This window comes from Erpetoichthys calabaricus, chromosome 2 (assembly GCF_900747795.2).
Source record: "Erpetoichthys calabaricus chromosome 2, fErpCal1.3, whole genome shotgun sequence".
NCBI lineage: Eukaryota > Metazoa > Chordata > Cladistia > Polypteriformes > Polypteridae > Erpetoichthys > Erpetoichthys calabaricus.
The window spans coordinates 268201235-268213433 of record NC_041395.2 but is presented as its reverse complement, the minus strand read 5'-3'; the positions used below and the strand labels follow the sequence as shown (position 1 = coordinate 268213433).

Genomic DNA, 12199 nt, shown 5'->3' with positions numbered 1-12199 from the left:
TCGCGGATTTTCTTATTTCGCGGGTGGCTCTGGAACGCAACCCCCGCGATGAAGGAGGGATTACTGTATTGTTTTTACATAAGTTCTGAAATAAAAGTGAAACTAATGAAATAGCAACAATTCAAAGAAAAAAAAAATCTTAAAAGTGTGTATCCGGAAAACTAAACACAGGGTTTGGCGAGCAAAGCGAGCAGGGACGAAGACCCCTAGTAATTGAAAATCATATATATTATGAAATAAATATTAGGAAAACCGGTTGATACAAGTGAAATAAAGGATTCACAAAATACACATGGGCTGTTAAAATAAGAACTCACCCAGAAATCACTGTTTCGAAAGGAAATTTAAATGCCATTTCAATCCTGGACTTTTTAATTCCATTTTAAATCATCTGCCTGATCTACCCATTGTCTGCATAAGTTTGCAACATTCTTCATGTGCCTAAGCTGGCTGTCCACCCACTTGCAAAGTGACAAGCATATGCACTAAATTAAAGGGTTATTGATGCACCCCTTTCTTACTGTTATTGTGCTTTTTTTTTTTTTAAATCACCATTTTAAATGTCTTTTTTCAGTTAACTTCATTGCTGTGTTGCATTTTTAAAGTGATTTTTATCTAATACTGTATGTCTTGTATGAAAAATACTGACAACCTTTTAATCAAATACCCACTATGTTCATTCGTAATCCCCAACTGTGGTGTAAACGTCGAGTGTTACCTGTGCACAGCTGTTATCTGCACTGGGCTTGGTGCAAGGACGCCAATTGGCACACATTCCCTTTTGGTGTTTCAGATTCAAAATTATAGTACAGTATCTATCTTGTACAGTACCTTAACTAAATGTTATTTGCCTTTAATTTATTTAAGCAAACTAAACAATAAACAAATACAAAAGAGCAATCACTTTCTAAGCGAGAAATAACTTAAATATCCAAACGAGCAGAGTAAAGAAGGTAAGCACGATGACCAAAAATGAGGCCAGCTGAAAAACCAAAGTTTCCAGCTAATGTTTAGTAAATATGGGAGCCCCTGAAATGAAAAGATTGTGTTAAAAAAATGCTTTATTTGCCTCACATTTTTATGCAATCGTTTTGTTCACCCCACTGAATTAAAGCTGAAAGTCTGCATTTCAACTGCATCTGAGTTGGTTCATTTAAAAATCATTGTGGTAATGTACAGAACCAAAATTAGAAAAAAATTGTCTCTGTCCAAATATGTATGGACCTAACTGTATATAGTAAGTCTGTCCACCATGCCATGATTATGGTCGTGTGGAGGACGCTTAAATACTTAATGATACTAATAAAATGTAGCCTGCAAATGTGTTCAAAATGACTGCTTGTTTAAATTGCAAATATAGCCACTCATGTATTCTTCATACAGTTATGTATGCTAACTAATTTTATAATACATTACTTGCCTTTTGAATATAAAATTTTAAAAATGAAAATGTATTCATATTATTATATTTCACTGCAATTCTTAAATATAAAGTTAAATGATGTTCAATTTCAAGTCCTTTTCCGAAAATGCTAGAATAGTGCATATAAAGAGTAAATATACATATTTTATGCTTTCATGTCATCATCAAATAGTAAAGCAACAACTTAAATTTGTTCATTAATTTGCCAAAAATACCTGTTGCCAAATATACTGGATGTTGTAATGAAGAACTCCATGCTTGATTGGCTGTCCTCAGGATTTCTTTAAGCTTCATTGTGAATCTGCAAAAAAATTAAGATAAATTATATAAAAGCAGGTGGTGCAGATGATTTGATTTACTAACAGAAAAAAAAATCAAATCACCACTGCTACTCCAAGCAGTTATCGGCAACATCTCATTTACCTCATTTTCACAACAGCCTTTATCATCTTGTAATTTCATATGCGAGAGGCATCACATAAATGGTGCTAGTTCTTTCACTGTAACAATACTTTCTAAACAAACCATGCAACCACACTTTACAGATGAATCCTGTAATATGTACTAAGTGGAAACTTTAATAGCTACATCATCCTTTCTGACACACTGTAAGACACTGCTCATTCAAAGACATCATCTATACAGAAAATTCAGTCATTGCAGATTAGCAGGCATCAACAAACTTTGAATGTGTGCAATTCAAGGGAAAAGTGGTGGAGACTAAAGTGGCTATGAAAAGATATTGTACTGGGAGCCAAATGCACAGGCATGCAGCTATCAAGAACATTAAACTCCTAGGAATTTTATACACAACAATATCATATCAAGAACAGGCCATAATCCAAAAAACGTTCAGTGATTGGTGACATTTTATTAAGAATTACATTCTTGTCAAAAAGAGATGGCAACAGAACGTGTCTAAAGGTTACAGTCAGTTAACTTATACAGTACAAACGTAATGTGACGCAAGTCATAAAAGGACCCATAACTCACCATACTTTTGAAAGATTTGAAGTGGTAACTAACAGTCTAAAATATTTACATTTTATCTGTAGAAAGAACCGGGTACAATTTGCAATTGGCTAAGGAACTCAAACCTTGGAAGAATATAAAAATATTTCCTGACCTGATGAATATCTAGTCCCTGACAATTTACATTGATTGATGATCCCATTAGTCTTCAACAATATAGTGTAGGTGTTGGCAGCACAATCACAAACCCAACCCATTTTCCGTAATAGGAGTAGTTTAACTTTTGAATTTCATAGGATATTGAAAAATCACTTTGAGGCAGATGCAGCCATCTGGATTTTTCAAGAAAATAACGATAATCCACACAATAACAAAAGCTCTGCAATGGCTTGGATAACATGACTGAAAATTCAGCTATCTCCTCAATCACCATATAACAACCTGTGGCAAAGAACAGAAATAACAGTTCAGCGAATGTAAAACACAGTGGAAATTGCATGGGCTTCATAGTTCCAAATCCTTGTCAAGTTAATACCCATGCTGCCCTGAGAACAAAGAGAGGATCAATTCACAAAGTAATAAAAACTTTCTTCTCATATTAATATGTCAATGATTGTACAATTCCAATAAAAAACTGCACCATTAGTCATTATAAAATTAAACCTTTAAAAATGTCATCTTATTTCATTGCATATAAAATATTCTTATTTGTGATCCAATAGTATTTTGTAAAATGATTATCCCACAGCTTAGGGGTAACACTGAGTGCGTAACAGCATATAAAACCATATGAAAAACAATACACCATACTTTAAATTGTGTGATAAATACAAAACCAAGTACAAATACCTATTTTTTTTTAATGTGTTCAAAGGGTTTTTGCTCCCCCTCCTTACAATTCAATAAAACAATGCTCACCAGTGCAACATAAAGCTTGCTGTTCTAAGATATTTTTATCAGGTTAGGGTGTTTAGCAAGAGAAATGTATATTACACTAATGTATAGAAATCAAAATGTAAAGTAGGCCCATGTTATATTAATAGTTTAGTGTAAGGTTTTAAATCAAAATTACTCACCCTCCCAGATCTACATGATGAAATGAAAGATCCGATTTACTATATTTCAACAAGTCTAAACATCCATCCATCCATCACCCAACCCGCTATATCCTAACTACAGGGTCACGGGCGTCTGCTGGAGCCAATCCCAGCCAACACAGGGCGCAAGGCAGGAAACAAACCCCAGGCAGGGCGCCAACCCACCACAGAAAGTCTAAACAGCTTTTGTTGTTTTTCTTTGTACAGCACTTTGGTCAGCCTTGAGGTTGTTTTTAAAGTGCTTTATATATAAATTAAATAACTACATTTGAATGTAAAGTTGTATTTAGTGTGTGTTTGTTTCTATTTAAAGTTGGCAACTGCACATACATAGTATTATACAGTTCAACAAACTGAGAATTGATACAAACCATGTAATTTAACAAGGAACTCAAAATTGCTATGAACTTGCTTCTAATTATTAATACAAAATTAAAACTATAAAGTCGGAAAAACACCTTATGTAGACTTATCTAAAGAAAATATTTGTGTTAATAGCTACAAACTGGGTTTACCGGACATTCCTCCATCTATTAAATACCAAGTCTACCACAGGAACTTTCATAAAAATAACTTGAGATATAATTCAGTTAAACATCTCAGGAATTTAGTAGGATTTGCCCATTTGCATTTATGATGACAACCTGTTAACATCTCTGTTAAACTGTATTACACGATAGGAGTAAAGTTCACAAGGTGCACTAAAAAATTAAATCACTGACCAAAGCTACTTATAGCCGTATAAATTGCATCAAGAATGACAGTGTGAGGAGTTTTTGTGCGTTTACTTTAGAAATTTCACCAGTTTGGAATTAATGTTTTTTCAACAGCAACATTTATTTATATAGCACATTTTAATACAAACACTGTAGTTCAAAGTGTTATACAAGATGAAATAAAAAGGAATATATAAAACATAAACAAACAAGATTAGGCAATAATATTATACAGTATGTAACAAAGAAAAAGGTATGGTCGGATGGTCATGAGGACAGAAAAAAAAAAAAAAAAAAAACACACCTCCTGTTAGGCTAGAGGAAAAAAAAATTGCAGGGGGTTCAAGGCCAAAAGACCACCCAGCCTCCACTGGGCATTCTACCTAAAACAGATGTTCTAAATCAGTCCTCATGGTTTACAGGCTTTACAAGGAAAAATTTGATGATGATGATGGTCATGTGGACATCTGGGACACCCCCCATTCAATCCATAAACGCAGGGGGCAGCATGGTACTTTGATAATGAGGTGGTGGTGCCACAGGTTGCCACCACAGAAGAACCGGAAAAGACAGCAAAGAATAGTACAGATTAGTATGGAATTGCAGAACATGGAGGAAAATGAGAATTCAATGCCCATATAGACTAATAGGGATACAACTAAAATGTAGCCACGAAAAAGCCATTTTAAAATAATGGGTTTTTAGCATGTTTTTAAATTGTTCTACAGTATTAGCCTGGCAAATTTCTACTGGTAAAGTATTCAAATTTTTAGGTACATAACAGCAAAAGGCCACCTCACCACTTCTTTTCAAATTGGATCCTGGATTTATAAGTGACTGTCATTTGAAGATCAGAGGTTATGACTTGGAGTGAAAGGGGACAGACTTTCTAAAATACAGGACAGGGCGAGATTATTTAAAGCTTTGTAAACCATTAATAGTATTTTAATGTCAATTCTAAATAACACAGGTAACCAAATTAGCAATGCTAAAACTGGTGAAACATGCTCAGATTTTATTTTTCTAGTTAAGATTCCTTCTGCTGCATTCTGCACTAACTGAAACCAATTGATGTTTTTATTAGGTAGTCCTGTAAGGAGTGCATTACAGTAATATAGTTAACTGAAAACAAAAGCATTAACTAATTTTTCAGCATCTTATACAGTTATAAGAGGTCTAACTTTAGGTATATTCCTTAAGTGAAAAAATGCAGTCCTAGTAATCTAATTAACATGTGATTTAAAGTTTGGGTCACAGTCAATAGATACCCCTAAATTCTTTACCTCTGACTCAACTTTTAAGTCTAATTGATCAAATTTATTTCTAATACCGTCACTATGTCATATTTGCCAATAAATAAGATTTCTGTTTTCTCCTTATTTAGTTTGAAAAAGTTACTGCTCATCCAATCGGAAATACAAGTAAGACAGAGGATCAGACAGCCAAGAGCATCAGGGTCATCAGGTGGTACTGATAAATACAGCTGTGTGTCATATGCATTGCTGAGGTAGCTCACCTCGTGCTTTGAGATAATATAACCTAATGGAAGCATACAGATCGAAAAAAGCAACGGATCCAGAAAAGATCCTTGTGATACACCATATAAAATATTATGGGTCAACGAAGCAATATCACCACAACTAACAAAAGAATTTTCTACCTGCTAAGTAAGACTGAAACCAATTTAAGACGTTGCTGGAGAGGCCCACTGATATGACTAAGGTGGTTTATAAAAATACTGTGATCAATGGTGTTAAATGCTGCACTCAAGTCTAAGAGAACAACGACACATACAAGGCCTTTGTCCTGTCCACATTAAGCTGCAAGTCATTTACTACTTTAACCAGCACAGTTTCTGTACTATGATAAGTTCTAAAACCTGACTGAAACTTGCCAGGAACAGAATTTTTATTCAAGTAATCATTTAGCTGTGTAATGACTGCCTTTTCTAGAATTTTACTTAAAAAAGGAAGGTTAGCTGTTGGTCTAAAATTGTCAAAAACAGAGGAGTTGAGATTATTGTTCTTGAGCAGGGGTTTGACAACTGCAGTCTTAAGACAATCAGGGATCTAATAATGACATCACTATATCAAGTATACTGTCAATTAGCACAACAGAGACTTTTTTGAGAAAGCCTGTTGGGATTGGGTTAAGGACATAGGTGAAGGATTTCAGTTGAGAAATTATTCTGCGTAGTTCGGATAGATCTATTCTGATGAAATAAATTTAACTTGCTGTAAATGGAATACTGGGATTCAGTCAGATTAACTTTGGAGGAATGTACTATATTATCTTATATATGTCATTAATTTGTGTTTAAAAAATATAGTGAAAGTCTCACAAGTTGTGCTAGTAGTTTTTAAGAGGCATTCCATTGAGTGAGATAGGTTTAGAAGACCATCAATAGTTGAGAACAAAACTCTTGGAATACTAGCATTTTCATTTATAATTTTAGAGATATAGGACTGCCTCTCAAGACAGACTATGTTGTTATATTCAGTTACTTTAGCCTTCAATATTTCATAATGAACTATCAATTTAGTTTTTCTCCACTTTATGCTTAACTCTCAGACGTGTTCTCTTTAAATAAAATAATCTTTGGGTTTTCCTGGGTATAACAGTTCTGGATGATTTCTTAACTGTCTTTTCAGGGGTGACAATGTCCGCTGCGGCACTTACATTAACATAAAAATTTTCCACCTTGCTATTAACATTATTAGCGTTGTTGAGGTAAGTACTACAAAAGGACTGATTGTTTAGAATATTAGAAAACTTTGAAGCTGCAGATGTATCAAAGTAACATTTTTTTAACAATACGCTTCTCATTAGTTGCTGTTATCAGTATTTCTACATTAAATAATACGAAAAAGTGGTCTGATGTATCAATATCCATGACCTTCCTCACTTTTCCGTCAACTTTTAAACCTTTTGCAATGACTAAATCCAGTGTGTGTCCTTCCTTATGTATGGGCTGGTTGATGTGCTGGCTGACATAAAATGAGTGCAGGAGGTTCATGAAATCTCTTACTTTCCGGTAACACTGGCTCTCAACAGGAAAGTTAAAATCGCTAACAATTAGGAACCTATCAAAGTTAATTACTATTATAGATACTAACTCTGTGAATTCCTCAGTGAAGGATGGATTATATTTAGGCCGGTAGCTTTATATATAGAAGGACAATACGAGTGACTGGGACACACCTTGAATAACAATGGCAAGATACTCAAAAGATGTGAAGGTACCAAAGTCGACATCTTTACACTAATCAGGTCAAGTAAATATTTGCTAAAATGAAACCTTTTTTGCCTTGGCGAAACGCATCAGTAAAGCTGTAAATTGGAAGTGCAATTTCAATTAAAACTGCAGCACCATCAGAGCTAAACCACATTTCACTTAATGTAAGAAAGTCGATTTTCCGATCACTAATAAGGTCGTCCACCCACACACATAACCCCCTATCTCCATCTCAACATGTTCCATCAACTCTGCACCTCTTTACTTCGTCAATTTGTGTGCTTTTTGTCATATGCCCAAAGAATATCAGTCTATTATTCTATGCCTATATATGCCTTATCCCCCAGTCTCTTCAACTGTGAACTTGTCTTTCTTTCTCACTTGAAGCTTCATACAACCATCCATCTGATCATTCTTATTGCAATTTTAAAGTCCAGATTTTACTACACTTTATAAAATCCTTAAGAAACCTTTATTTTTCCCCAGTGACTTGAGAATTTCCTTTACAACTCTCAAAAGTACTTTTACACACATTCCATCCTTGCTTACCACCTTCACAGCTGCACATGCTTCTATTTTCAATAAGTTAACTAAGCAACTGAAGCAACTATGCAAAACAACTCTACTGCTGAGATCTAAAGCTAAACAAAAAATTATGACAAGATTTAATGCAACTTATTTTTAAAAATAAACTTATCATTAATAGCCAAGTGGTTCTTCATTTTTAAAAAGTTATGCACTTCTAAAATATTCAACCATTTTATGGAAAAGTTGGCAGCTAGGTGGTATAATGATTTGAGGTGCAACCTTACAGCTGTAGGATTCTGGTTTTAAATGATATCTCCAGTATTGTCTGTATGGGTTCTGCACATTCTCCCTGTGTACATACAAGTATCCTCCCACTTCACAAGGGTGGATTAGCCAGACCAAAACTGGCCCTGCATGTGCAAGTGTATTCTGTAATTTGCTGGTACCAGGCCAAGGTTGGTCGGTTGATGTCTTGCACAAAATGCTCCACCACCAAAAACCGTATACTGTAACAGAATAAGTAAGGGAAGAAATAAATTAATGTTAAACACAGCAAGATGAATGTTACTTGTTTGACAGAACCAGTCATTTAGGTAGGTAGTTAGATCTTTATTTGTCCCCAGGAGGAAATTTTGCAACTATTTTAAAATACATTTATGAAAATTTCTAGTGGCTAATATTAATGACAAACCAGAAGCCTAATCAAATGTAATCTTAGTCAAGACTAGTACCTAGTAAAACAAATTCATAAGCAAAAATAAAAACTTTGAGAACGTTATCTGTGAAAAGAGATTGCTAGATAGTTACAGAAGTTCAACAATAAACAAATACGTAAACGATATTATATTTTGATAAACAACAGATCAATCTCAAATATACACCTGAATTACAAAAGAGAAAGAAAACTTCTGACTTGGTAGTCATAGCACTATGCAGGCGTATTGCAGTTGGTGTAAAGGAACCCCAGTGACGTTTCTTAATTTGTTAGAGGAAAGCACTCTGGATTACTGTTACGGTGTCTGAGAGATGATGTGCAGCACTGTTCACAACTGCGTTCAGTTTTGAATTCATTTTCACTATTACCCCGCGGATATGTATATATTCAACAACATATTAAATATATAGTTGGCACTCCTTCCATTCCATTTAATATATATGCCCGATCTTGGCAATAAAACTACTGTTGCCACACCTAATTTTCTCTGAAAAACTGAACAGAACTTTTGCGGCATGTTTCTTTTAATACAGAATATCAAAACTTTATCATTCTACAAAAACGTAAATTGTGTTTTTTCATATTATTTTAAGTCTCCAAAATCAATCAGGTTAAATTTCAAATGTTAAGATGTGCTAATTTTCCCTGCGGTTACGCTTAGTAATGTATAATTATGTTAACTCTTCAATCAATACCAAATATTTTAAAAGCTACCGGCAGTAACGGCATGTAAAGTCCTTTGGACCACATTGTTATAGATCAATCAGCAAGATGAAACTTCAAATCATAATGCAAACTTTAAGGTCACTTCTTACACTAAGCTGCGCTATACAGTAACTAGATTTACTACTTACTTATTGTTATCGGAAGCTGAAATGTGAGAAACTCTAAAGCAAACTATCTTTGCCTTGTTTTACTGGGCTCGTTCTATCAATAGCTTTTTGCCTTTTTACGTATTTTGATCCTTGTGTGGAATATGCTGTACAGCGTGCAGTTTAACAAAAGATACCCAAGTAAGTCATATTGAACGCTGACAACCTAATATCCATAATGATACGTATGCGCTATATACTGGGCACGAACAAGACACCTTGGCATCCCTGTGAACACTTTGTTTTGGTTCTAACAACAGCAACGGGCGGTTTAGGTACTGAGAACCATTTAGGTCGAATCAGCACTCTTCCATGCTGCAAAAGTGAGACCTCACGCAGGCCCTTCTTCTCCCCCAACCGCGCTAAACTCTGGCGCGTATTTTGTTTCAATAAAATTAAAAATTAACAACTCGGCCCTTACCGTATTTACCGATGGAGTTTGTGGCGTTTTTCTTTTAATATTAAGTCTGAAAAAGTGACACTCCCTGTCACTGCACAGGCTTGTGTTTTTTTCCTTTTTTTTAACTTCACCGCTACGGTGGCCGCCGTAGTCCAAACATGCTCTTGAACCACTACAATAAAAACGCAGATTTAAAAAAAAAATCACAGTTCTGCGAGCTGGCTATTATTTATTTATTTATTTATTTATTTGCCATACAAGTACAATCTACTAACGATCCGTCTTCCACTAAAGAAACATTAGACATGCGATAATTAATTACAGTAAAAATCATAATATTCTCTAACGTGCCAGTCAGGCACTGGGAGCTGCACTTTACAGCAGGCGTCTCTTGCCACCTGACGCCTGAAGATAAAGAAGCAAATCGGACGGCTTGCCTTTCGAATCTAGAACAGTGGCTCTCGGACGCAGTCCTGGGAACTCCATGTGGCTGCAGGTTTGTGTTCCAATCCAACTTCTGTTTTCAGTTGGACTCTTAGCCTAATTAAGCAACTCGTCTTTCCCTAATTTTGTGTTTAGGGGTCAATGTAGACATTACATTGGATTTTTTATTAGAATGCATTCGACATTTATGTATGTTACGTGGAGTCAGTTCAGTGTTTGTTTTTTTTAACTTGGTTTTTCATATTTTCATCATCATCATGATTTTCATTCTGCTTTTCCAAGGGTTAGTCCATTATATACTAATGGCCTTGAGCATGGGAAAGGCGCTATATAAATAAAATGTATTATTATTATTATTATTATTAATGAGTACGTCAGTGGCTCTGACACTAAAGCAGTTGCAGTCTTTTAGCATTCAGTGAACTTTGCCCGGGTGTCTGATCAGCTCGTTATTAATTGTCATTATTAGAATACAATCAAGGGGGAAAACTAGTCAGAAGGCATATTAATAGGAAAACAACAAAGAGAGTTAAGCATTCAAAGATAAATCAAAAATCTAAATATTTATAAAAGCAAAACTCATACTGCGCTACGTTTCTTGAATGTAGGATGGAAGAAGAGAATAAAAGCCCATATAATTAAATAAGTTCAGTTAGAGAATTGATTCTGAAAGTGGTTTGACCACAAACCTGCAGCCACATTGGGACCCCAGGACTGAGCTTGAGAACCACTGATCTAGTACATTCTTTTTCAGGCAGGCAAGGAGTTGAAGCTTTCAAAGAGCTACAGAAACGCCATTTAGATACAGAGTCTTGTGAAAAAAAAGAAAGCACATCCATCCACCTTCAATCTGGAAAGGAACAGTATTAGGGTCACAGAGAAAAACAAAATTAGGGACACTGTGAAGTACTTTTGGTAAACTAACAATGAAGTGTTCCTCAGCAAGTAAGTCTAATTGTCAAATGATACATTAAAAATTGACTTTGTCATTAAAAAGACGTGTAAAAAGTAAGCACACACTGGATTCAGTTGCTTGAGGGGTGGGAAAAGTTAGCACAGAAATATTTATAAGTTTCAGGATGGTTGCCATTCATTTTGAATTTGTAGTGGTGGATGAAAGTATCAAGTCTGAGTTGCAGAGAGGAAAACTCTGACAGTAGTTTTAGAAGATATGACCTTTTTAATTACAGTGCTTTTGTTACTTAAAAAGGAAGCATCTGGCAGACTCAGTCGATAACATAAACTGAACTAACACCACCAGAAGTGCTTCTCCTTATCTACTGTGGTCTCTTGCAAAATGAACACCAGGTAGTTAAAATTGTGCACAGTTTCGTTAATAAGCCTATCAGACAGTCTTCTATAGCACTTTCATATCTAGTGTGTCCCTTAATCCTTTCCAACAGAGGAGACACTCATTTTCACAGGTTGGTCTTTGCTGTAGAAATGCGTGCTCCCTGTCTTCTGCTTGCAAAATGAATATTGGAATTATAAAATTGTCCAAAATTTTATTAAAAATTTGAGGAAGTCTTCTATATCACTTTCATGTCTACTGTGCTTTTATGTCTCATCCACTGGCAAGGACATTCATTTCCTCAGCTGAGCCTTAGCCATAGAAATGTTTGCCCCTTGACTGCTGCTGACAAAATAAACACTAGGCAGCTAAAATTGTTCAGCATGTATTTGAACAATTTTACAGTATATCACCTTCATGTCTATGGTGGTGCTCTGTACCTTCTACTGGAGGGGACACTCATTTCCACAGCCGGAGCAGAGCTGTACAAATGTGCTGCTTTTAAA

The 12199-nt window shown here is 35.2% G+C and overlaps 1 protein-coding gene across 5 annotated transcripts in view; it reads right to left on the bottom strand.

The window, feature by feature from the left end:
- Positions 1 to 10125, bottom strand: part of sec31b (SEC31 homolog B, COPII coat complex component) — a 122401-nt gene extending 112276 nt beyond the window's left edge. For 2 of the 5 annotated variants that reach the window (XM_028795505.2, XM_028795509.2), the window contains exons 1-2: positions 9980 to 10125; positions 1639 to 1724 (exon numbers count right to left, since the gene is read on the bottom strand). In XM_028795505.2, coding sequence (XP_028651338.2) covers positions 1639 to 1717 — 79 coding nt within the window. In that variant the 5' untranslated portion in view covers positions 1718 to 1724; positions 9980 to 10125. Of the gene's footprint in view, positions 1 to 1638; positions 1729 to 9979 lie in introns of all 5 variants that reach the window. The other 3 variants (XM_028795508.2, XM_028795507.2, XM_051922926.1) reach the window with 2 other exon arrangements.
- Positions 10126 to 12199: the final 2074 nt, after the last annotated feature.